Source organism: Thamnophis sirtalis, unplaced genomic scaffold (assembly GCF_051295495.1).
Source record: "Thamnophis sirtalis isolate CommonGarterSnake01/CBP01778 unplaced genomic scaffold, rThaSir2_p1.2 scaffold_3, whole genome shotgun sequence".
Classification (NCBI taxonomy): Eukaryota; Metazoa; Chordata; class Lepidosauria; order Squamata; family Natricidae; genus Thamnophis; species Thamnophis sirtalis.
The window spans coordinates 96051608-96074282 of NW_028261383.1; the positions used below are offsets into that span (position 1 = coordinate 96051608).

The 22675-nt window shown below is 40.0% G+C and overlaps 1 protein-coding gene across 7 annotated transcripts in view; it reads right to left on the reverse strand.

Annotated features, from left to right (window-relative positions):
* The window catches only part of RAPGEF6 (Rap guanine nucleotide exchange factor 6), a 149065-nt gene extending 132265 nt beyond the window's left edge, over window positions 1–16800 (reverse strand). For 3 of the 7 annotated variants that reach the window (XM_087709553.1, XM_087709549.1, XM_087709556.1), the window contains exon 1: window positions 16080–16795. In XM_087709553.1, the coding sequence (XP_087565679.1) occupies window positions 16080–16148 (69 nt within the window). In that variant the 5' untranslated portion in view covers window positions 16149–16795. Of the gene's footprint in view, window positions 1–16079 lie in introns of all 7 variants that reach the window. The other 4 variants (XM_087709550.1, XM_087709551.1, XM_087709552.1 and 1 more) reach the window with 3 other exon arrangements.
* Window positions 16801–22675: the final 5875 nt, after the last annotated feature.

Here is a 22675-nt window from a genome sequence, read left to right on the forward strand (position 1 = left end):
AATAAAGTGCAGCTAGGTGTTAAGAACAATATCATTCTTTGGCACCGTTGTTGAAATTAATTGATTCTATTCAATATTCGAGAGACCATAACAGGAACACGAGGAGAAAAAGTTCAAAATTCATTAAAATGAGAGATAAATATAATTAAGATTTAATACTTAAGACTGAGACATAAACTCAGTAGCCCAGACAGAAGCATGGTTATTAGGAAGTATTATCATGATTACAAGCACATTACTGAGAAAGGAATTAGTATTACTTTCCCTGGAGAGTTTTTGTTTTCAATAGAAATAACAGTTAGGGACGACTTACTGGTAAAAACAGATCTTAACAACTTAACACAGAGATATCAAACTCTATTTCATTGAGGGCCGAATCAGGATTGTGTTTGATCTCAGGGGCTGGGGTGGGCCAGGTCAACATCACTTGTATCGGGGTCACCTATGGTGGCCAAGTGCAAAGGCAGGGCTTTCCTCAGACCCTCCATCACTCTCGTTATAATCCACCCTTCCTTCCTTCTTTCCTTCCTTTATCTTCATTCTTTCCCTCTTCATTCTCCTTTCTTCTTCCTTTCCCTTTCATTTTTCTTTCCTTGCTCTCTTCCCATCTTTCCTTCTTTGTCTCTCCTCTTTCCGGTCCTTTCTTGCATGCTCAAATGCAAAAGGGGAAACATTTCTCCCTTTGTTTTGTTTTTACCATATTTTTCGGAGTATAAGACGCACCTTAATTTCAGGGGGAGGGGGAAGTAAGAAAAAAAGAATGCTGCCTCTGCCTACCAGCATGAGGATGAGCAACGGCCTCACTTCCACTCGGATTTTGATAACGAGCAGCACAGATCTTTTTATCCATTTAAAACAAACCCTATCACCCTACGGGCATTTGACTAGAATGAATGGGGTAAGGGAATGATATTCATGGGGGCAGAACAGGGACTTGGCAACAAAGGCTCTGCTCCCGAGATGCTCCCGTCTTCCTACCTATAGCCGTAGGAATTGAAATCCTGACTTTCTTGCAGCAAGGCCCGATAGAGACACAGCACTTCAGTCCTCCTGGAGGCTGCCATCTCATAAACATGGTCCCGGGCTTCCTGACAAGTCCCCTGCACCTTTGCTGCCTCGGTCAGAGCCTGATTCCACAAGCGGCCTGGGGAAACTTGGGAGGTCAGGACTCAGTTGGCAAAGCGGGTGCTGCACAGGAGGTGTAAAGCAAGACTAGAAGTGCTGCCTGCCCCTTTTCCAGATGACTCAGGCGGAGGGCAGTCGGCTTTTGCTCCTGGCCCAGGAGGAAAGAAGAGAGTCTGACGAGAAAGAGGAGGAAGGTGCATGGCTCTGCGATGTGCAAAAGGGAGGAAAACTTTTCAGGTGGCAGCGCTGACTGTACACCCCGCGTTTGGATTCAGGAAGGGGATCACAGTGCTGTTGCCTGGAAACACTTTCCTCCCTGATTTGAGCAGAGGCTGCCTGAAAAACGCTGTTCCAGGCGACAGGGATTGCCAAAAACGAGCATCACTTTTTCAGTCTCTGCACGCCGAAACCACTGCCCCTGCGCTTTCATGAAAAAAAGTGACTCTGTGAATCGGGGAATCAGGCCAATGGGCGGTGGTGGCTGGAAAGGAAAAACATTTCGCTTTCGGGGCTCCCACTTGGCTCGGCTCCCAGGAGGGCTTAGGCAGTGGCGGCGGTGACAGCTCCTTACATTGCTGGAGAGGGAATTCATCGTGGCCATTGTCTCCCCTAAGCTGCCCTCCGAGTCTCTGAGATACATGTTGCTTGCAAGAGGAGGGGGCGACGTAAAGCAGCGCAAACTGTAAACCAAAGCCTCTGCCCCTCGAGGGGCAGAGAAGCCGCATCCCGGGCACAAGCAGCGGCAACAGCAACCGCAGCCACCCCAGTCCTTGCTGCCTCATGCAGGGGACGAGCCACAGCAGCAGGTGAGCACCTTGTGAGAAGTGGCCACTTGCCAGGGACACATGTCAAGCATGGCTGGGTGATGTGTCACCGAGTCCTGATTTCCTGAGGAAGGTTGTGGAGAGAGGGAAACAGGTTGGAGGATTCAGTTTGGGTAATCCGGATAGAGAGGCCTTTTGTTCCGCACTGGTATACATGCTTTGCCTTCTCCTGCTGTTGTCAGTGGCAGACATGAGGGAAATGGTTTGAGTGGGGGGGGCAGTCAAGACCCAGTAATCCCCGCTAGCAAGCAAGAGTGTCCCATCCCCCCGCCCCTTTTGGCAGTGTTGCAGTGTTGGAGCTCGGAGGTGAGGTCGGGTTTTATTTTCCCCCCCCTGCCATTCTGGAAGAAATCTAGTGCAGGAGGAGGAGGAGGAGTGGCATAAATTAGTGCTACTTTAAATCAAAGCCTCTTAGTAACTAGGAAAGAAAGCCGCATTTGGAACCTGCCGAAAATCACTGCGCAAAAAGTGCGGCTTTCTTCCCACAACCAGGGCTCGGTGACACACCACCCGGTGACAATTGACATGCGTTGCTGCTGCCGCCGCCACTTGTGCTGTGATGCGGCCCCTCTGCCCCTTAAGGGACAGAGGCTTTGGTTTAAGGTGGCATTGCTTTATGCTGCTCCCCATCTCCTCCTGTAAGCAACAGGTGCCTCAGAGGCTTGGAGGGCAGCTCAGGGGAGACAATGGTAACAAAAAAATTGAAACAAACAATAACTGAGTATCTACAATAGCATAAAAGAATACAATAAGGTTGCCTGCATCAAAGCTTGTTCCAAAGAAACAGTTAGCACAAATATTAAAATATGTCAGTTCTGTAATATCAAATGCAAGCACCAGTTAACTGCAAGAAATGTATCAACTAATGTTCAGCATGGCTGCAATTAGAATTTAATAGAATACTTTATTGGGCAAGTGTGATTGCACACACACATTTATAAGTGGGATGCAAAATCAACAAAGAAGAAAAAAAAACCAAACAGTACTGATGGAAGATCAGGCTGGAAAATAAGATCAACATGCTAAGATCAGATGCAAACAAGCTAGTATGGATGCAAGAAAAGAAGCTGAAAAAAAGAAGAGTACTCAATCAAGAAACATTACCTAGAAACAAGAAAGCAAGACAAAAAAGAGCAAATAAAAATTACAGATCAGCAGATATGAAGTTCTGCTCATTATAGACAGAATTTCCAATTTTAATCACATCAATAATGTTTCTATCCATCCCTCAATGGAGAGACTGCAATCAACACCTGACAAAATAAAAACAGTGCAGTTCTTTCTATGTGCAGCTATGGCAGAGATCCTCAATCTCTGGTCTGCAGCCTACTACCAGGCTGTGGCCTATTTGGAACTGGCCCATGCACACGCATGCAGCTTGATTTGCACAAGTCGCGCTGCACCCACATTTGTGTGCACACTTGCCCACCACTTACACAAGTTGAGCTGCACACGCATGCATGCTAGCTCACTGCTCACATGGCCCAATTAACCTCCCCTCAAGCTGGGCCACCAAGCTACAAAGATTGGCGACCGCTGAGCTATGGAGCAACCCAAAGAAATATAACATGAATGCAGCTTGGATAAAGTAACTGGACAAGGATTAGAAAAAAAGCTGAAATGACACTCTATAATAGCAGCAGAAAATGTGGACAAATGGGACAGAAAAACTGGTCCCTTTTGGTCAGCACCAGCTGAAGATGACAGGTAGGTGAAATGGGCAGTGTAGAAATAATAAAAATGAATGGTTTTTGATTGAAATATCTAACTGATTCATTGCCAAGCAGTTTAACAATATACTTCAAGAAGATGAAATTGAAGATTGATTAACATCTGGCAAAACCTGATAATGAAAGATTCAACAAAAAGGGCAGCACCAGGTAATTAATGGTCAATTGCACTGGACTCCCTGTCACACGATTGGATAATCAGATGCCTAGGAATAACAAGAGTCAAAAGGAACATGAAAGGCTTTGTGCAAAGATCAATGGCACGATGCAAAACAAACTTGTTGGTCAATGATAATAGATTGGAAAAGGTTAATATCAAGAGAGGAATCTTTCAAGGGTTCTCACTATCACCACTCTTGTTTGTCATTGCACTAATACCTCTGGGAACAATACTGAACAAGTCAGTCCATAGCTATCAAACATCAAAAACATCTACCAGGCTATCTCACCTCATTTATATGGACGATCTGAAGCCGTATGGAAAAACACTCTGTGAAGTAAAATCCCTGCTCAATATTGTCCTTATGTTCAGCCAAGATATTGTAATGGAGTTTGGACTAGACATGTATGCCGCCCTCACCACCAATAGGGGAAAAATAGCAAAAACTAAAGGAATCAAAATACATTCAATCAAACAAATAACATCATGAGTCTGGTTGAAGACTCTTGATGTTCTTCAAGTAACACCATCAAATCCACTGATGTCAAGAAGAAAGTCAGAAGTGAATACACCATGATGGTGAAAAACCTAAGCACAAATTCAGTGGCGGAAATACCACCAAGGCAATTAACACCTGGCCAATTTCAGTCATTAGATACACACCTGGAGCAGTAGACTGGACTCAATTAGAAATAAATGCCCTGGCTAGGAATGCCAGAATAGTTAAGGGCAATGAATCATGCCCTTCAATCACACAGCAATATTGACAGACTCTACTTACCAAGGCTTGGAATGTTGCAAGTATGTCAGAGAGCTGAAGAAGAAGAAAGGACATTGAATCATTGAAAGACAGTGAAGAAGGTGCAGTGAAGCTGATGTTAAAAAAGCTTACTGAGTATTGGAAATACCAAACTGGACAACAAAAAAGACCATGTGAAGAATGGAAAAATATTACATGGACAATAAGAAGGAAGGAAGGAAGGAAGGAAGGAAGGAAGGAAGGAAGGAAGGAAGGAAGGAAGGAAGGAAGGAAGGAAGGAAAGAAAGAAAGAAAGAAAGAAAGAAAGAAAGAAAGAAAGAAAGAAAGAAAGAAAGAAAGAAAGAACTACCAGGCAAATCAGATAATTAAAAAAATCTGGGAATGGCTAAGAGCTGGAAAGTTGAAGAGACAGAGAGGTTAATACCAGCTGCATAAGACCAAGCCTTAAGAATAAATTCATATAAAGCCAGAATTGAGAAGACAGCAAGAGAAAGCAAATGCCGCCTCTGCAAGGAAGCTGAAGAAAGAATGGACCACCTAGTTAGCCGTTACAAGAAGATCGCACAGACTGACTACAAACAATGGCATGGCAAAGTAGCAAACAATGATGCATGGGAATAACTGCAAGAAACACAATTTGCCTGCAAGCAAGAACTAGTGTGTCCATAAAATAGACAGAAGTAATAGAAAATAAAGACACTAAAGTGCTCTGGAAATTTTTAATTCAAACAGTCAAGCATCTGCCACATAATATCCCAGATGTAAGAATCGTTGATAAGAATGCCCAATAGCCTGGATAGTGGATGTTGTAATAGCTAGAGATAGCAGAAGAGAAGAGAAAGAACTGCAGAAGCTTACAAAATATCAAGACCTGCAAATAAAAATACAACAACTGTGGCAAAAAAGCAAAGATAGTTCCATTAGTAATAGGCATCTTTTGGATGCAATCCCAAAACAACCAAATCGCCATTTCAATATCATCAGAATTAACAAATCACCATCAGTCAATTGAAAAAGGCAGTTTTTCTTGGACAGCTTATATCCTACAATACTATTAAACAACATCTCCCTATCCCAGGTCCTTTATAAAGCTGTTTGTACAACTACACACAGGCAATTAAATAATTGGAATATTGAATTTTATATTAAAAGATAAGTCAAATTGTATTTAAAAAACAAAATTAGTAGTTTTGGGGGGGGAAATCTCAAAAATATTAAAGCCAGCTCAAAAAATGTATAGGAATACAATGAACAAGAGCCCATGTAATATCATACTGACACAAAGTACGATATACAGTAAATCTTAGAATTAATTCAGACTGAAAGTTTTAATTTTTTTTAAAATGATAATTTACCCCTTCTGATAGATTCAGAGGGCATATAGCTAAAATATTTACCATCAAAACATATTTAAACAATTTAAATGAAAACAAAAGTGCTAAGCCATTTCCAAACTCCTTTTTAGGTTCTTTTTAAACCATAATAAGGACATCAGTCCTCTTAAAACAAAGGGAACTGATTCAAAAACGTGGAGCAACTTCTAACAAATTGGACCTTAAATAATTGGTAGGCAAATCTACAGCTTCTGTAAGGGAAATTCTACAAATGACCTCAACAAGTGAACAATTTTCATTTATGCATTCTTTATTCCTGATTTAAAGAGCCTCCATCACTCTGAACATATACAAAGCTCCAGAGCCAGTTGCTCAGAACATCTAAAACACAGGACTGTCACATAACAAATCAATGTTTCTTATTGGGATAATTATTGTCAGAAGGCTATAGCAATGCTCATAACGAAGCTGTGTCATAACTCAACAACCTCTCAGACTTCACTAGTCATGGAAAATAATTACCTAAATAAGTAAATCTGATAAGTTTTTTCCCCCAATGGGCAAAGTTGAACAATAAAAGGCAAACATCATGAATTTTCAAGCATATTTTCATATCGGCCATCTCCCTTCTTGACCACATCACAAATGACACCATTGGGACAATGTTTTGGTGTGGCACCAATTATAGAGAAGATGACAGAAGACCGGCTCCACTGGTATGGACATGTCCTGAGAGCAGCTCCTTCCACTGTTGCCAAGACTGCCTATCAAATAGAAGTCAATGGCTGGAGACCTCGCGGGAGCCCAAAACAGACATGGCAAGACACCATCAACAAAGATATGTAAGCCGTGGGCCTGCATCCTGGAGACACAGCTGATCATGCAAAGTGGTGTTTAATGATCCACAAAGCGGACCCTGCACTTGCAGGAATATGCTAGGAAGAAACAGAAGATCCCGAATTATCAAGCCATATTTTCCTTCACATTTTGTGAAAAAGAGAAAGGCAACATCAGAGGTAGACATTTACATTATCTTTGCATAGAAAGTACATCAGATTTATTCAACAATGGGAAGATTTATTTATTTATGAAAACAAGGACTAAGCCTTATTGCACCTACAAAATATATGGGGAAAAGTTATTGGAAGCTTTGAAAAAATTCTACTTCAAATACCAGTTATTTCTGGAAACAAGAAGCAGATGTTTTCTTCTGTTTGGCTGAACTATGCAACAGAACAACAGGCCCTTTGTTATGCTGTCAGCAAGAATGTTATTGCTGCCTTTTTTAAAATGTCTATCATTAAAGAATCTGATTGCGTGGTAGGCTGTATAGTAAATGAGAATTAACAATAATGGTTTAGACAAAGAACAGTTGCAATATGAATTATTTCATTAATATTCTTCCATAATTTTAAAGGACAAAAGAATCATAAATGTGTAACAAGCCAACAAATATATTTTAGCAGGTTATAACAAAAACAAAGGTTTTAAGACCCAGGATATCCCAGATTATATTATGCAATTTGAGCTTTATTCCCATTAGAATGCTCCAACAACCGAACAGTTGAAGCTTGCATTCCCTTTTATTTTGAAATTTATAGAAAAAAGGTTTACTTACTGTGGCTCAGTTTGGTTTGTTCATGCACTACTTTGCAAACCCAATGCAAATAATTCTTAAAATCTGCATCAGAACAATTTACTCAAATAACTGCACACAAAAAGGAATATGCACAGCCCTCTCAAGAAATACGTTTTCATATTAGGATTTATAGCCCTACTCATCAAGAAATGATTGTGATTCAACAAAGTTAAAAATAGGTCACTGTGCATTTCTTTGCATGGCGAGGTACAGTAGTTCCAAACAACAAACTATTTTTTTAAAAAAAATCCCTTAGTTCAAATTGATACCACACCCTTGTAAACAAGGGCAGAAACATAATGAAAAAAATGTGGAGTAAAGACTGTATTCATATATGGTAAATAATGGGAACTTAACAAACCTCAGCTTCAGATTCCAACTCCTCACAGCCTCAATAGGTATAAACCACAACAAAAGTTATAGTTCAGCAACATGCCAAAAGAGTTGCTGAAGCATATATTAATGAGAGTACTAGTAATCTCGTCTGTTTCCGAGTGTAGTTCAAGGTGTTAGTTAGTATCTTTAAAGCCTTTAGTGGCATAGGTATAGGATACCTGATGAACTCCTCCTCCCATTAGGACAAGCACGTCCTACTTGTGCTGGGAGAGGGCCTATTTTTGATCCTGTCAATCAAAGAATTCCAACTGTAGGGATCCAGAAGAGCCTTCTCTGCTGCAGCACCTGCTCTTTGCAACATCTTACCCTCTAAAGTAAGATCTGCCCCCAGCCTCCTCTTGCTCTCCTTCCATCTATCTTTCGGGTTATCATATTGATGTGTTTATTCCTGTTGTATTCCTCTGTCTTTATTTTATTGTTCTATTATTTTACTTCTCTTCTGTTTATACATCTTTCATTTTTTTTCTTTTTATTATTACAAGCTGCCTTGAGTAGTTGTGTGGGTAGATAAGTGGCAAATAAATAAATATAAACAATAACAATAAAATAATCTCTGACAATGAAAATGGCCCTGGAGATACCTTGCTACCAAACATAAAGGGTTTTATAGATAATTATCAGCACCTTGAATTTCACTTGAAAGCTGATGCCATGTCCAGAAAATAGTACTCGAAGTTTATTAACTGTAACCCAGGCCATTGATCTATGCAGTTAGGTTAAAGCCCTTTCCTCAACTGGTCAGACTTGACAACTGTCAGTTATGACTTAGTTATACCACATCTGGAATTTATCTGATCCTGAATCATGCTTCCGGAAGTGTCCAGAAGTTGCTATTCATACAAAATAAAGCAGTTAGATCATAACCAGAAATGGTATTCAGCCAGTTCTGACATGTTCTAGAGCAGTGGTCCCCAACCCCCGGTCCACGGACCGGTGCCGGGCCGTGGAGTACCTGGCACCGGGCCGCGCAGCAGCCGGGGGCCATGATCGCTGCAGCGGCCGGGGGACATGATCGTTGCAGCGGCCGGGGGACATGATCGCTGCAGCGCAAAAGCTCCTGGGCCGTGCACAAAGGCTCCAGGGAAGAGACGCCCCCCCACCCCTGCGCGCGCTCAGCGGGCCACGGTAAAATTATCAAAGGCTGACTGGTCCGCGGCGATAAAAAGGTTGGGGACCACTGTTCTAGAGAACCAGTAGCGGAAATGTTGAGAGTGGGGAAGGAATGGGGATTTTGCAGTATCCTTCTCCTGGCACGCCCACAAAGCCATGCCCACAGAACCGGTAGTAAAAAAAAATTGAATCCCACCACTGATCATAACATATTGTAGTCTGGGCTTAGAAGCTAATCAGGCTGAGCCTCATTTGCACTTGAATATGGGAAACCAATTCTGGAAAAAGATTTCAGAAGAAAGTAATGATAAACTATTTCCATATTGTTCCCTGGCATGATATAGCAATACAGTCAATCAGGAACCATGATATAAGAGAATCTTTAATTTTAGACTACTAATTAGTGGAAGGTACAAGGATTATATGAACCCTGTTTTGAAAGGCTTTCACAGTTGCTTACTGCATACTGTTTAAGGCACTGCGCATTAACCTTTAAATCCCTAAACATTAGGTCTTCCTATTTAAACAATCTCCTCTTATGCTATGAAATTGACTAGTTATTATAACCTGCTGTTTGAATCTGTCCTTGCCGCCACAGACCCATCATTTTGGCACATATAACAGAGACTTTTCTTATAATGGTTCCAAGCTATACATTGTGCACTATCTGGAGCTGTGTTGACAGTCTTACCTTTTAAAAAATCTGTAAAATCAAACTTGCTTTTCCTGGTTTTTCAGTGTTAATTTTAGCATTAGTCATGATGTTAATTTTAATCTAGGTTTAATTTTTAATTTGATTTTGTTTTAAAATTGTAACCTCCCCTTAATGAATAATTTCATAGGGTGGTAATTACAACCTAGACCTGCCAAAGCCTTTCTGAGAGCTCTATCCTGCTTGAGTTCTGGAGTCGGGGAGGGGGGGGAGTGAGGGCTTAGGTGAAAGAACTCCATCTGGGGCAGCTGATGAAGTTGCCGATATCAATTCCTGGAGTTGGAGGATGCTTGCCTTAACCCAATCCTTCTGGCTCTGTGGACTGGTAGCGGAATCAGGGGGCAGAGAGGGGGCGGCAGGGGATGGTTTTGTAGGTATGCCCACCACTTACAAAAATGGAGCTTCATACACTCACATGCTCGTCCACCACTTGCACGACCCAGTTCCCAAGAGGACATGCACTGGTATGGGGAGTTGGGGAACCCTATCAAAACTAAAATCTTACAGGGGTAGAAAAAAAGATCCCCCTTCTTGAAGAATAAGTTTTTAAATCAATGGCTCACCCTTTCCATTTTTATCCCATTACTTTTTCCCCGAATTACCAGGCTCACACAGTCCTGGAGCCCACTGAGGTACTACAAATGCAATACTGGATTATTTTAATATCCGCACAAAAAGGACTTGGGGAATAAAATAAAATAGTTCCACCAAGTTATAGAATGGCTAGATCAACATATAAATAACCAGTTCAGTGTAGGGCTTAAGGCACCAGCTAGAAGAAGGGAAAATTGGTTCTAAACTGCTTTTAGGCACAAAACTAGTTAGGTGACCTTAGTCAATCACTCTCTCCCAGCCCTAGGAAGCAGACAATGGCAAAATCTTCCAAAATCTTCCCAAGAAAACTACAAGGACAAATCCAAGGAATCACCAGGAGGGTTCAAGACTGACATGGATGCACCAAAACAAAGTAAACATATAAAAATTAGTATTATTAATCTGCAATCGGGGAAACAAAAACAATCAAGGGCCATAAAATGGGAGCAAAAGTAAAATCACACACAACTGAGGAAAGCAGCACTGAACAAAAAAATTAAACACCCATAATATTTCTCCATAGTTTCCCTGCCAGCTTTATTAGCTTTTCCCAAGGCTTCTGGGCAAGAGGATTGAGCGCCAGCAACAAGACAGAAAATCTAATGTTTCTAAAAATCTGCACCTATTCACACAGAAGAAAGCAAAACATTTTGCTCCCTTTGCCAGCCTGAACTAAACCCACTACACCTAAGGCTTTAAAACTATAGCTAACCTGTAGTACTCCAAATGAACTATCAGCCATTATTGAGAATGGCAGAACCTAAATTTTAACACTAATAAGAATCCCAAATAACACATCTAATAACTCAGTGATGTAATAACCAGAGAGCTGTTAACATTGGATGATTTTATGCATTTCTGCATAGTTAAAAATTGGCGCTGCATCAGAAAGGTTTCTGCAAAATAATGTTTATTAAAGTTCTGCAGCACCAAGATGTCATAGATTATATATTAAAAAATAACCTTGAATAGTTTAAGACCACATTCACTATTGTATTTCGTTTGTTAATCCCTCCACAAACAGTCGTAAATTGGTTTGAAATTGATTTGAGTCAAACATTTTCCCAGCTGATCATGATGGGAGCATTAAAAAAATACATTCAATAAATATTCCCCCCTCCCCCCCCAACTATAGATCACAGAGACACAACCATCCATCATCTTTTCTCCACTTCACCCAAAAGGAAATAAACTGATACTAACCACCCTACCCATCTTGCTATGATAAAATCAATAGTAAACAATGGTTTGGGAGAAGGCAAAACCACCAGCATCCTGCCAGCATTACTGTATTACAAATGAGTAACTGAAGAGACAATCACACTACATTGGCAATACTATGATCAAATGTCTTGTCTCCAGTATCTCTAACCATAATGCATGTTAGTGGAGCAACTGAGAGGCAAGAGAACAAAAAAACTAAGTCTTAATTAATTCAGACAGCTTCTGAATTCTAATTTGAGTAGACTTTTGTGTGATTAAACTCAAATAATTAAAATGTAAGCAACCTATATTTCTAACAAATGTGCAGAACAATGGCCTATGTTTGAATTTGATCTGCTAATAAAGTTTCAATAAATTACTAAGACTATGCAAAATTGCATGTTAGCAAAAAGGGGATTATCTATTGTGTCACAGGTATTCCAATGATTACATTTAAGGTCTTATTATTGTATTCTGTTAAAACAATGGTCATTCCTGACTGCTTTACATTGCTATCAGTTTTCTTACATCGTGCAAGTTCCTGGTTGTAGGTCTTCTCTTTCTTTCCAGCAATCCTATTAAGGACGCAGAACACAACTATCTTGTATCCATATAAAGTGTATTGAAGTATATGCACATTTAGAGATGCATAGCTCTCTAAATCATATGACCACAATAGTCCCCCAAAATTTATGTTGCTAAGTGAGACATTTGTTAAGTGAGTTTTGCTGATTTTTCTTGCCATGGTTATTAAGTGAATCATTGCCGATATTAAATTAGTAGCCTGGCTGTTGTTAAGTGAATCTGACTTTCCTGTTGACTTTGCTTATCAGAAGGTTGCAAAAGGTAATCACATGATCCCAGGACACAGCAACCATCATAAATATGGACCAAAGCATCCAAATTTTGCATAACCATTGGGATTCCGCAATGGTCACAAGTGTGAAAAACAGTCATAATGTCACTCTTTTCAGTGCCATTATAACAATCATTAAATGAATTATTGTAAGTCCAAGAGTATTTAGTTTAGCTATTAGTGTACCTGGGTTAATCATAAAGTGCAATTACAAACATAACTAAAAACGTAATGTACAAATTCTTGGAAATATATCTTTCAGAACTTATGGGGGCATTTATAAATGAAATTAAGTTTCTGTACATGCACATCAGTGGTGGGTTTCAAAAATTTTTAGAACCTCTTCTGTAGGTGTGACCTGCTTTGTGGGAATGGCTTGCTGGCCATGTGACCAGGTGGGAGTGGCTTGGCAGTCATGTGACTAGGTGGGCGTGAAGTACAAACTCACTTAACAACGCTCTTGCTTAGCAACCAAAATGTTGGCTCAGAAACTGGCATTTGAAGCATGCAAGTCTTAAAGCTGTCAAGTTACAAGACCCTTGCACCCCTAACCCTTTAGAAAAAAAACCCCATGGGTGTTCAAACTTGACAGCTTTAAGATTTTTAGATAGGACTCTTAGAGGTGGGCGGGATGATTGAGCGACGGACGGGGCAAGCGTGGTGCGGATGGGCGGGGGGAGCTGGAACCAGTTCTAAACGGCTCTGTAGATTTGTGGAACCTCTTTCATAGAAGAGGTTAGAACTGACAGGAACCCACCCCATATGCACATGCATACAATGACACCTAAGATTTGCTCCTGAAGCAGCAGCGTGAACTTGGAAAGGATGCAACTGCTTTAACAATCCTAATTGTTAGGATAAAAGGGATAATTTAGGCACACTTCTGCATGTTGCAAAGCACTCTGTAGCGTTTGAGCAACGTTTCTAATGATTAGCAAATTAAGCAATGATTAGTTTCTTCTGAAAAGTGAGATGAGGATAGAGAAGTGGAAAAGTACAGGCATTTCTGTAGCAGCATTTTCATTTTTGTGGTTCTTTTCCATTCTGCAGGAGAAATTCATTTTAAAAACAAAGGCAATAAGACAGATATCCATCCAATATTGGCAAAATGGCTCTGATCCTTATCAGTACACACACCAATACTTTCACATAGAAATCCAAACTCTGAAATGATGCCTCTAAAATTGGCTAAGATACCAGTTGGAAAGAAAATGCCCTGGGGTGTGCACCTTATTACAAGCAATAGGGATCTGAAAACCATTAGAAAGAGGTGTTTTACAATACACAGGAACAGGCACATGTGAGACAACTGACTTGCTTTCAACCCAGCTGCCCCCAAGTCTTGCAAAAGATATATAGTAGTTATTTTAACAGGAGGTGCCTTATTCAGGCTTCTGCACATTGAAAAACATCTATTTTAAATGTTTAAATAGCTCATGACTGGATAGGGGAAATTTTTACCTTCTTAACAAAGTAACGTATGACTACTGCCTTTTTATTTGAAACAGTAAATTAATAAACTAGGATAGCAAACTGCTCAAAGTAACTTTTTCACAAGGGATTTTGATAGAATATAATATAGGTAAAAGAGTGTGAAAAGTCTGTCTCAACATACTCGGAATCTAGATCAGACTTTTCTATTTCTTAAAATATATTGGGACATCAATTCTGGATTGATTCTCAGAAGTATTACTGGGTTTAGTAATGATGAATCACAATGCATATTGCTGCTACTTACTAACACTGATTAAATTACACTTTTATTTACATTAGGGAAGATATCTTTTATAATCCTTTCCTCAAAAAAATATGAAATGGTGAACATGTGTCAGGAAGAGTATTCCCATGTGCTTCTCTCTTCACAGTGTTCTTTAATATAAAATACCTAGTTTGTGTTAAATCGGAATTTCCTAGAACATTCTTACTTATGTCAGTTAATTAACCTAAACCAGAAACAAATCTATAAAGACAATTCAACAACTTTTAAAGACCCAAAGATTGTCTGATCTTATGCCATGAAGTCAAATAACTTTCACAAAAGAGTATATTTCTTCAATAAGATACAGTTCGATGTTTTAATTCTGGCTTTTATAATTATAACTGACTTGGTTTGGTTTGATTTGTTTAAATATATATGTTTGGACTTTTATATTATTTCATGCAAATGTATTTTATTCAAATTCTGTAACATTCATCCTCAAAATCCAGAATGATAAAATCAAAACAAGCAAGATTATATATTGCTTGTTTTCCAAATGGTACTTTGGAAAAGTACCATTTCCAAAAAGACTATTTTGGAAATAGTGAGAAGCATTAAAAAGAAGGAATCTAATGCTAAGTTTTAAAATCAGAATGTTGAGTATTAAGGACAGGAATACATGGAAACATCAGTATTTAATGTGTCCCATTTGAACAGATTTTCAAAAAAGGATCTTATTTAGGATTTTTTGCTTACTGAGATTTTTTGCTTACTGCTTCCCTTGAGGTCAACTATAACAGGGAGCCAGCTGAATCTTCCCATTCTGAGCTTTCCCTCTACTTTGTTTGCACATAATCTAAAAACCTAGTACAACTCAAAAGTTCAAAATTGTCAAAAATATTCTAATAAGAAAATATGAAATCTTATTAGTAATTTGCCTAACATAGTTACATTAAATGCAAATTTCTGCTGTTTGGCCATTAGTATTTCTTATTAAGTTGCATTTATCTACTTGGCAAACAATTTATATTGGCATCATAAAACTACAATGCTACAACCCAATGGATGAAGTTTACACAGAGGAGAAAGGATTTTCTGACTTCTTCAAGTGATAATGATAGAGCCCACAGCAAATGCCCTCTCTGACCATCATCAGTCTTCAAATTTTGCTCTTTTTAAGATTAGGAAACACAACCCCAAAAATCCTAAAAAGTAGAGTTCTACAAAGGTAGAATCGGACCATTTTCATAAACTGCACTCTCCAACATACACATACACCTACCAAATACAGATTACTTCAAGAGCTGGGCTGAATAAATTTACCACCCACTGCTTAGAAAGAGCTTTTTGTTTTTTAAACAAAGTGGATGGAAAGACTATGCCTTCATTCCTGCCCTCCTGCACACTGCAAATCAGAAGCAGCAACAAAACATTTAGATTATTCTTACTGACTGCAATTCTGTACTCTTTAATCCAGACACATGAGTGCCTTCCCATTCAAATATGCAATGTTCCTAGAATTGTTAAATGTCATTCAACACCAATAGCCATTCTATAGTATTAGAGGACGTTCACTTACCATAAATGTAATAATTTTACATGCCTCACTTTTATAAAACTCATCAGTATTAAAACAATGTTTTTAAAAAGGCATCAGACACACTATTTTAAAAAAAATCACAATAGTTGCAAAATGACAAAAGTTCTGGTCTTTATCAATATAATTTTCTAAATTTAAAGGATGTTTGCCATATTGCAGAACATTTATACATGTTTATACATATATTGCATTCAGGAACTCAGCAAAAACAACAAATACAGTCGTGTGTTTTGTGATAATGTAGGCATACACTGCAGATTAATATCTGGAATTTTTTCTTTTACACCAAGCACAGTAAGAGTCATAAAAGGAAAAACACGAAAAGAAAGTAAGTTACCTCTTCAGTTCTTTCAGATGGTTTCTTCCTCAAAGCTAGTTTAATCCTGGGATCTATAAGGGATGTCATCCTATTACTCTTGTTATCCAATTACAGAGTTCTTCGGAGTTAAGTTTATGAAAGCGAGCGAGGGAAAACAATACACGAGCTCAGGAGCGCGATTTTTTTTTCCTCCCTTCTTTTCAAGTCCAGCCAAACCCCCGAGTTAAAATGACGTTGGTTTGGAGATTTTCTTTTTCTTCTTCCTCCTCCTTTCTTCTTCTTCTTCTTTCGTAACTAATTCCAAACAACTGGCAAACTCAAAGATTTCATGAAAAGAGGGCCGTAGCCAGCCGAGAGAACTGGAGATCGATCCACCGCCAGCCGCGCGTCCCTCTTCGGCAACCGGGCGGCTTCGGCTCCCTTTGCTTTCGTCCTTACTCTCGAGGAACCCCAAAGTCTCGCCTGCGGAGTTTTCCCCACCCGCGGCTTTTCTCCGTCCCAAACTCGCCCGCTTCGCCACTGCTGGGAGCCAGAAGCAGCCTCCCTAACCGCAACGTCCCAGCCGGCCACACTTGCAGGAAGTGCCTGCAAGTCCGGCCGGCTGGGACGGTGCGGCTGGAGAGCGAGAGGGAAAGAAGGAAATTTTTTAAAAAAACGCCGCCGGGCCACCTCCTCAGGAGCTGAGAAACTCACCTCGCGGCAAGCCTCCCCGCACCCGAAAGGCAATCAAAGGCGCCCACCCACCGCCGAGCTCGCGGGAAGGAGCCCAGCCTCAACTGGGGAAGGGGGGGGTGGCCGGGCAAAAGGGCGGGCAGGAGACGGGGGTGGGGTGGGCGGTGGCTGCGAGGTCACGTGGCAAGGCAGAAGACGCCCGCTGACTGGCTAGGCCCAGGCTGTCATTCAGCTTCAGAGGCAGGGCCGAAGGGAGCCCCACCCCTTTCGCCAAGACGGTTGTGGGGGGGGTGGGGGCGCAAGGGGTATAAAAGGTTCCCTTGGCGCGAATAGCCAGAAGGGGCGTCGCCTGAGGGGAGGGTTTATAGCGTGTGAGCGTTTCAGGGGTCCTGCCGCTGTTTGGAGGACCCGATTGCCCTGGGCCTCTCGAAAAGGGGCTCGGCTGCACTTTTTGGGCACGCCCCGCGAAGCGGGTTGCTTTGGGGGTGGGGGGAGCGGGGTTCTCTGCGAGGAGCGCGCTGTGGTTGCAAAAGCAGGGGAGTGAGAGGGAGGGGAGGAGGAGAAGGCGGACCCGGGATGGGGGAGCCCTGCATGGGTTGAGAGCAGGGGCGATGATGCAATCCGCTGGAGCAACTTTCCCCGGAGTTGCCAGCCTGCGATGGTGGAAGTTGACTCAGGACGGTAAAGCTCGAAGAGGATAACCGCAGATCCATCCGAGTCCCGCGGGCTAACCGCCGCATCCGCTTCTTTTCAGATTGCTCGCACGGTTATAATAGCTGGGCCTGGAGGACCAGACGCATCTGGAAGGCACCTGGTTGGGCAAACCTAACATTTTTTCCATGGGTCAGCTCACTAAATCAATAGCAGCCTGCTGATCTTGTTTTGCCGATTAGCCTACTAGGGGGAACTTGGGGGGGAGATGTGCATGGCTATTACTATAGTGCAAATCTTCGGGAGAGATTCAGTTTATTAAAGGCTCCAGGAAAGTTCATCTTACAAAACAAGTCTTTTTTTTTAAAGCATTGTGTTTCTGTGCGTGGGTTTCTATAGCTTCCGTGAATCCCACTTGAACCTGATTGGGCATTACCAAATTTTTGGGTCAGTGTACTTTTCCATACTGAAGCAGGTCTCTTGAAACCGCCAGAGATGAACTGCACATTAGATGTTGCAGAGATCTAATGACTGTTGAGAAGCTCCTGGATTTCAAAATGTATCTATCACTGGACCTGTTTGGGATACTGACTTTTTTTGGCAGACTGATCCCTTTGTCAAAATATCAAAAAGCACAATTACAGCAGTTCTTTAATAATGGCAAGAAAGAACAATGGGTTATTATAAAGTTTTCCAAATGAAACCAAGAGGAGACAAAACCTCTTCATGTTTTCAACTAAGATTTCATTCAATGCTGCAGTTTAAAAGCATGTTTCTCCCCCCCCCCAAAAAAAAACAAAAGATCAGGATGTGCTTTTTCAAACTTGCATTCATTTTTGTTTGAGCACTCTTATAACTGATAGCTATTAATGATGCAGCCTTGGTATGGTACATGAAGCCAGGAGTCTGTTTTATTGCAAGAGGCAAGATTTGATGGCAAGAGGCAATATTCAAAATTATGTATACTTTCTAGGGATTTGTTCCTCCATTTTTTAAAAAAACTGATCCATCAGCTCTTACATATTTTTGATTCATCATTACAGATTCTTTCTGTAACTAGGAAAAATATGATTATTATTTTTTTCAAACCCATAAAAAAATTATTCAGACCCATAGATATTGTGTACCAAGATTACATTGTTCTCTGATTCGTTGTTTCTGTCTTGGGCAGAACTAGAAGGAATAAAAATATGTACGACTTCAGAAGTTTTATATGAAAAAGAAAAGAATAGCCTTAGCCATCCTTCTAGGAGGAAAGTTTTGGAAAGAAATCCAAGAAAATATTTTCAAACACCAAAAGACTCAAAGAAGAAAACATTTTGGAAGAACTGTGAAGCGTCTATGGCTCCAGGATGAAGAATATGTTTTGAAATTGTTTCTTTTCTCCCACAAATGCCAGAGGTTTCAGCTATATCGCTGAGAGATAATATGGATTTCTGGGGCAAACATGGGCCAGGGGACATAGAACAGTGTGTTGGTTTATAGCCTATGGGTTCCTGCAATCTGCAGTGTGTGCAGATGTGGGATAAAGATGGTAACATAGATGTCAATAGAAGTGTAGAAGTGTTTGTGGCTATGTCTCCATTTATATGAACAGCAGACGGATGCTTTGATGTGGATAATGAAGTGTAAATAAAAAGGGTGTGTGCTAATAGTCTGGTTCTCTGATGTGCATGTGAACTGAGAAGAAAATCTTTATTACAGGGCAGGAAAATTCATATGTATTTAGGACTCATCCAGAGCCCCAGAACATATTGTGTACCTCTCTCCAGAATTTAATTTAAACTGAATGTTCAGTGTTATAGAAAGACATTTAAACTACACAGAAACAACCATAGTTACTTAATTAAATTCAGCTTATCTCCCAGGTCTGTCTTCAGTTAAAATATGGCCCAGTGTATTTTCAAAGACAAGTGTAAGCTTGAAAAATACTGGAAGGCCATTTGAATCCATTTCAGTGAAGAGTATGAAAAAGAATGTGAATTTGTTATATTATACATTTCACATTACTGTTTCCCAACAATAACTGTTCTATAACCATAGCACATTCTGTTTTTCCTTGGCTTGGCATAAAATAAAAGCCATCCCAAAGAAAGAAACTAAGTGCTATAAAGTGTAATGTCTGAGCTTTTGTCTAATGCTTTAGCATGTCAAATCAAGCCCCAAACAAACCACATTACAGTTTAGTGTGATGTTCACCCAGAGTGAAGACAAACAAGAGTAAACTTACCTGTGAGTATTTATGAACACAAAACGCAGCAATTGAAATAAACTAGATGGGCGTATTCAGTTTAGACTCAGAGAACACCTGATCAAGTCAGTGGATTTGTCATTTCCAGATGAGTTTGTTTTGTCAATCTCGTGCTTGAATGCAATTCGTGATTGAAGTGTAAGCCATGCAGTGGTAGCTTCACTCTTAATTAAAGCAAAGAGAACTTTTCATCGTTTACAAGTAAGGAAATCAGTTGAACACTAGAAAACACTGATTAAACTTGCGATTTTGTATGGGGTGAACTAGTTTGTTTTAAACTTTGGTTGGAAATTCAACCTTCGTGCACTAACTCATGTGTTTTGGGTTTGTTCTATTATACATTTCATATTACTTTTTCCCAAGGATAACTGTTTTATAGGTAGCCCTCAAGACCCTAATTAGCAGAATTTCCATTGCTAAACAATGCAGTGATTGAGTGAATCACTCCCAGTTTTACTGAAAAATAAATTGCCATGTTTGTTAAATGAATCATCCAGTTATTAAGCAAATATAACTTCTCCCATTGACTTTGCTTGCTGGAATCCCTCTGGGAATGTCGCAAATAGTGATCATGTGATCTTGAGATGCAACTATTTAAAATGCATGCCATTTTCCAAATTTTGATCACATGATCATGGAACTGCAATGGATATGTCACTTTTCAACACACTTGTAACTTTGAAGGTTGCTAAACAAAGGACTAAATCAAGCACTACCTGTATTTGGCTTGCTCCCTAGTTTTTGAAGTTTCTTTGTTCAAATTGAAAGCTCTTATTTTGAAGAAGAGTAACAAAGGGGCTTTTTTTAAAAAGACCAAATTTCTTTGAGTTTTGTCTATAAAATAATTTTACAGGTTTTTTTCTTTTTAAATTTTACATGTGGCATCTACATTAATCTGCCAATTTAAACCATATAATTTGTTACTAGTAATACTTCATTGAACTTATTAGTAGTTTTGGGTGATTAGTATTTCATGTATTTTTAAATTAAATGCATTATGTTATACTATCTACATTCAATAGTACTAATCCCTTCCCAAAACAAGTCTGCATTATACAGATAAAAACACTGAATGGTGGTAGAAATATGAAAAATAGATATTGTGAGATTGCATATTTCATGCTTGTCATGTTACAAAGCCTTAATCTGCCATTGCCACTGGTCTACATTAAACAAAAGTCAATTTTTTTTTCTTCCAACACAAAAAGCCAAGTTTTTAGACACACTTTTCCACATGCTAAAAGTTTTGAAACTATGCTCTTTTTTATATCTTGTTGATGTGGAAAGAATTTTACCATTCTAGTGAATGGTTATAAAATAACTGTTAAAAATGTGATAAGGACATGTGAAACCCCTGTACAGGTAGTCCTCAACTTACAACAATTCATTTAGTGACCATTCGAAGTTACAACGCAGAGGTGGGTTGCTCCCAGATCGGCCCGGATTGGCTGAACCGGTAGTAGCAGCGGTGGGAGGCTCTGCCCGTCCATCCAGACACTTATGCGCATGCACATAAGCTGAGCATGTGCAGAAGCGTTGCACACCCGAACTGGTAGTAAAAAAATTGTCACCCCCCCACTTTTACAATGGTACTGAAAAAAGTGACCTATGACCATTTTTCACACTTTTGACCATTGCAGTATCTCCATGGTGACATGATTTACATTCAGATACTTGACAACTGGTTCATTTATTTATGATGGCTGTTGCAGTGTCCAGGAAACATGTGATCTCTTTTTGTGACCTGACCATAAAATTGGAAAACCAGATTCACTTTACAACTGCAGTGATTTGCTTAAAAATGTTAGAAAACACATAAATTTTTTAATGTTTTAAAATTTGTAAAATTTAAATGTTAAGTGGGCAAAGCTCACTTAACAAATTTTTCACTTAGCAACATAAATTCTGGGCTCAATTGTAATCATAAGTTGAGGACTACCTGTATTCTTCTTTTAAACCTAAAAATAGACAAGTCCTAAATGTTTTCCAATGATTATTATTAACTGAAATAGTGCTGATATGGAGGTACCGTCGGTGAGGAAATTTAAACTCTTTATAATGGTTGTTTTTTGCCATTCATACTATTTCTCTAAAATTACTTCCAAAGATTCTATTATGTATCATGCAACTATTTTCTGAAGGTGAGGCGCAGGTTTGTATAACTTTATGATAGTTTCACCATCAGCTGGAAGAATGATCAAAAAAATAATCACTTATCACTTGGGAAGGGAATCTCACAATGCAGTGAGCCTGTTTCTTTTTGAGGAACTCCTGTGTCAGCATAACCTGTCATCAAAGTTAAAATGAACATTAAGTAGGATATTTAACATCATTGCAAAGCAATACTTCTGGAATAAGTTACCGTATTTATTGTCAATAGCTCTTTGGACAAAATTTGGGTTCCTGAGGAAGTGTAAAGGCTCCTCAGCAATGTAATGATTGCCAACCATAGACTGGATAAACATCTGTCCTAAAGTGTTCCACTTGTCTTGATTTCGGTGAGGTCAGCCCTTTAAGGTAGTCTAGCCAAGAAACCAAATCATTAACTCTAGGGAGGACTAATTCTAGTTTTATTTTATTTACTTATACCTGGTATAACAGGTATAAGTATAAACAAAAATATGAACACAGTAAATGGGTACGAATAAATGGAGACAGTAGGACAGGGATGGTAGGCATGCTGGTGTGCTTATGCATACCTCTTACAGACCTCTTAGTATTGGGGTGAGGTCAACAGTAGACAGAGGTTAAAATTATGGGGGTTTGGGGATGTAACAACAGAGTCAAGTAGCGCATTGCAGGCATTGACGAATTGCTGAAGTCGTATTTTCTGCAATCAAGTTTGGAGCGGTTTACCTTGAGTTTGTAGCAGGGGTGGGTTTCGACCGGTTCGCACCGGTCCCTGCGATCCGGTTGGTCGCCGAACCCAGAAGTAAGTAACTTCCGGGAACGGCGAAGCCCCCCCCCCCGCGCCCGCCCGCGCCCGCACACCCGCGCCCGCTCCTTACCTGGTTTTTTTGAATTTTGCGCTTTCCACGCA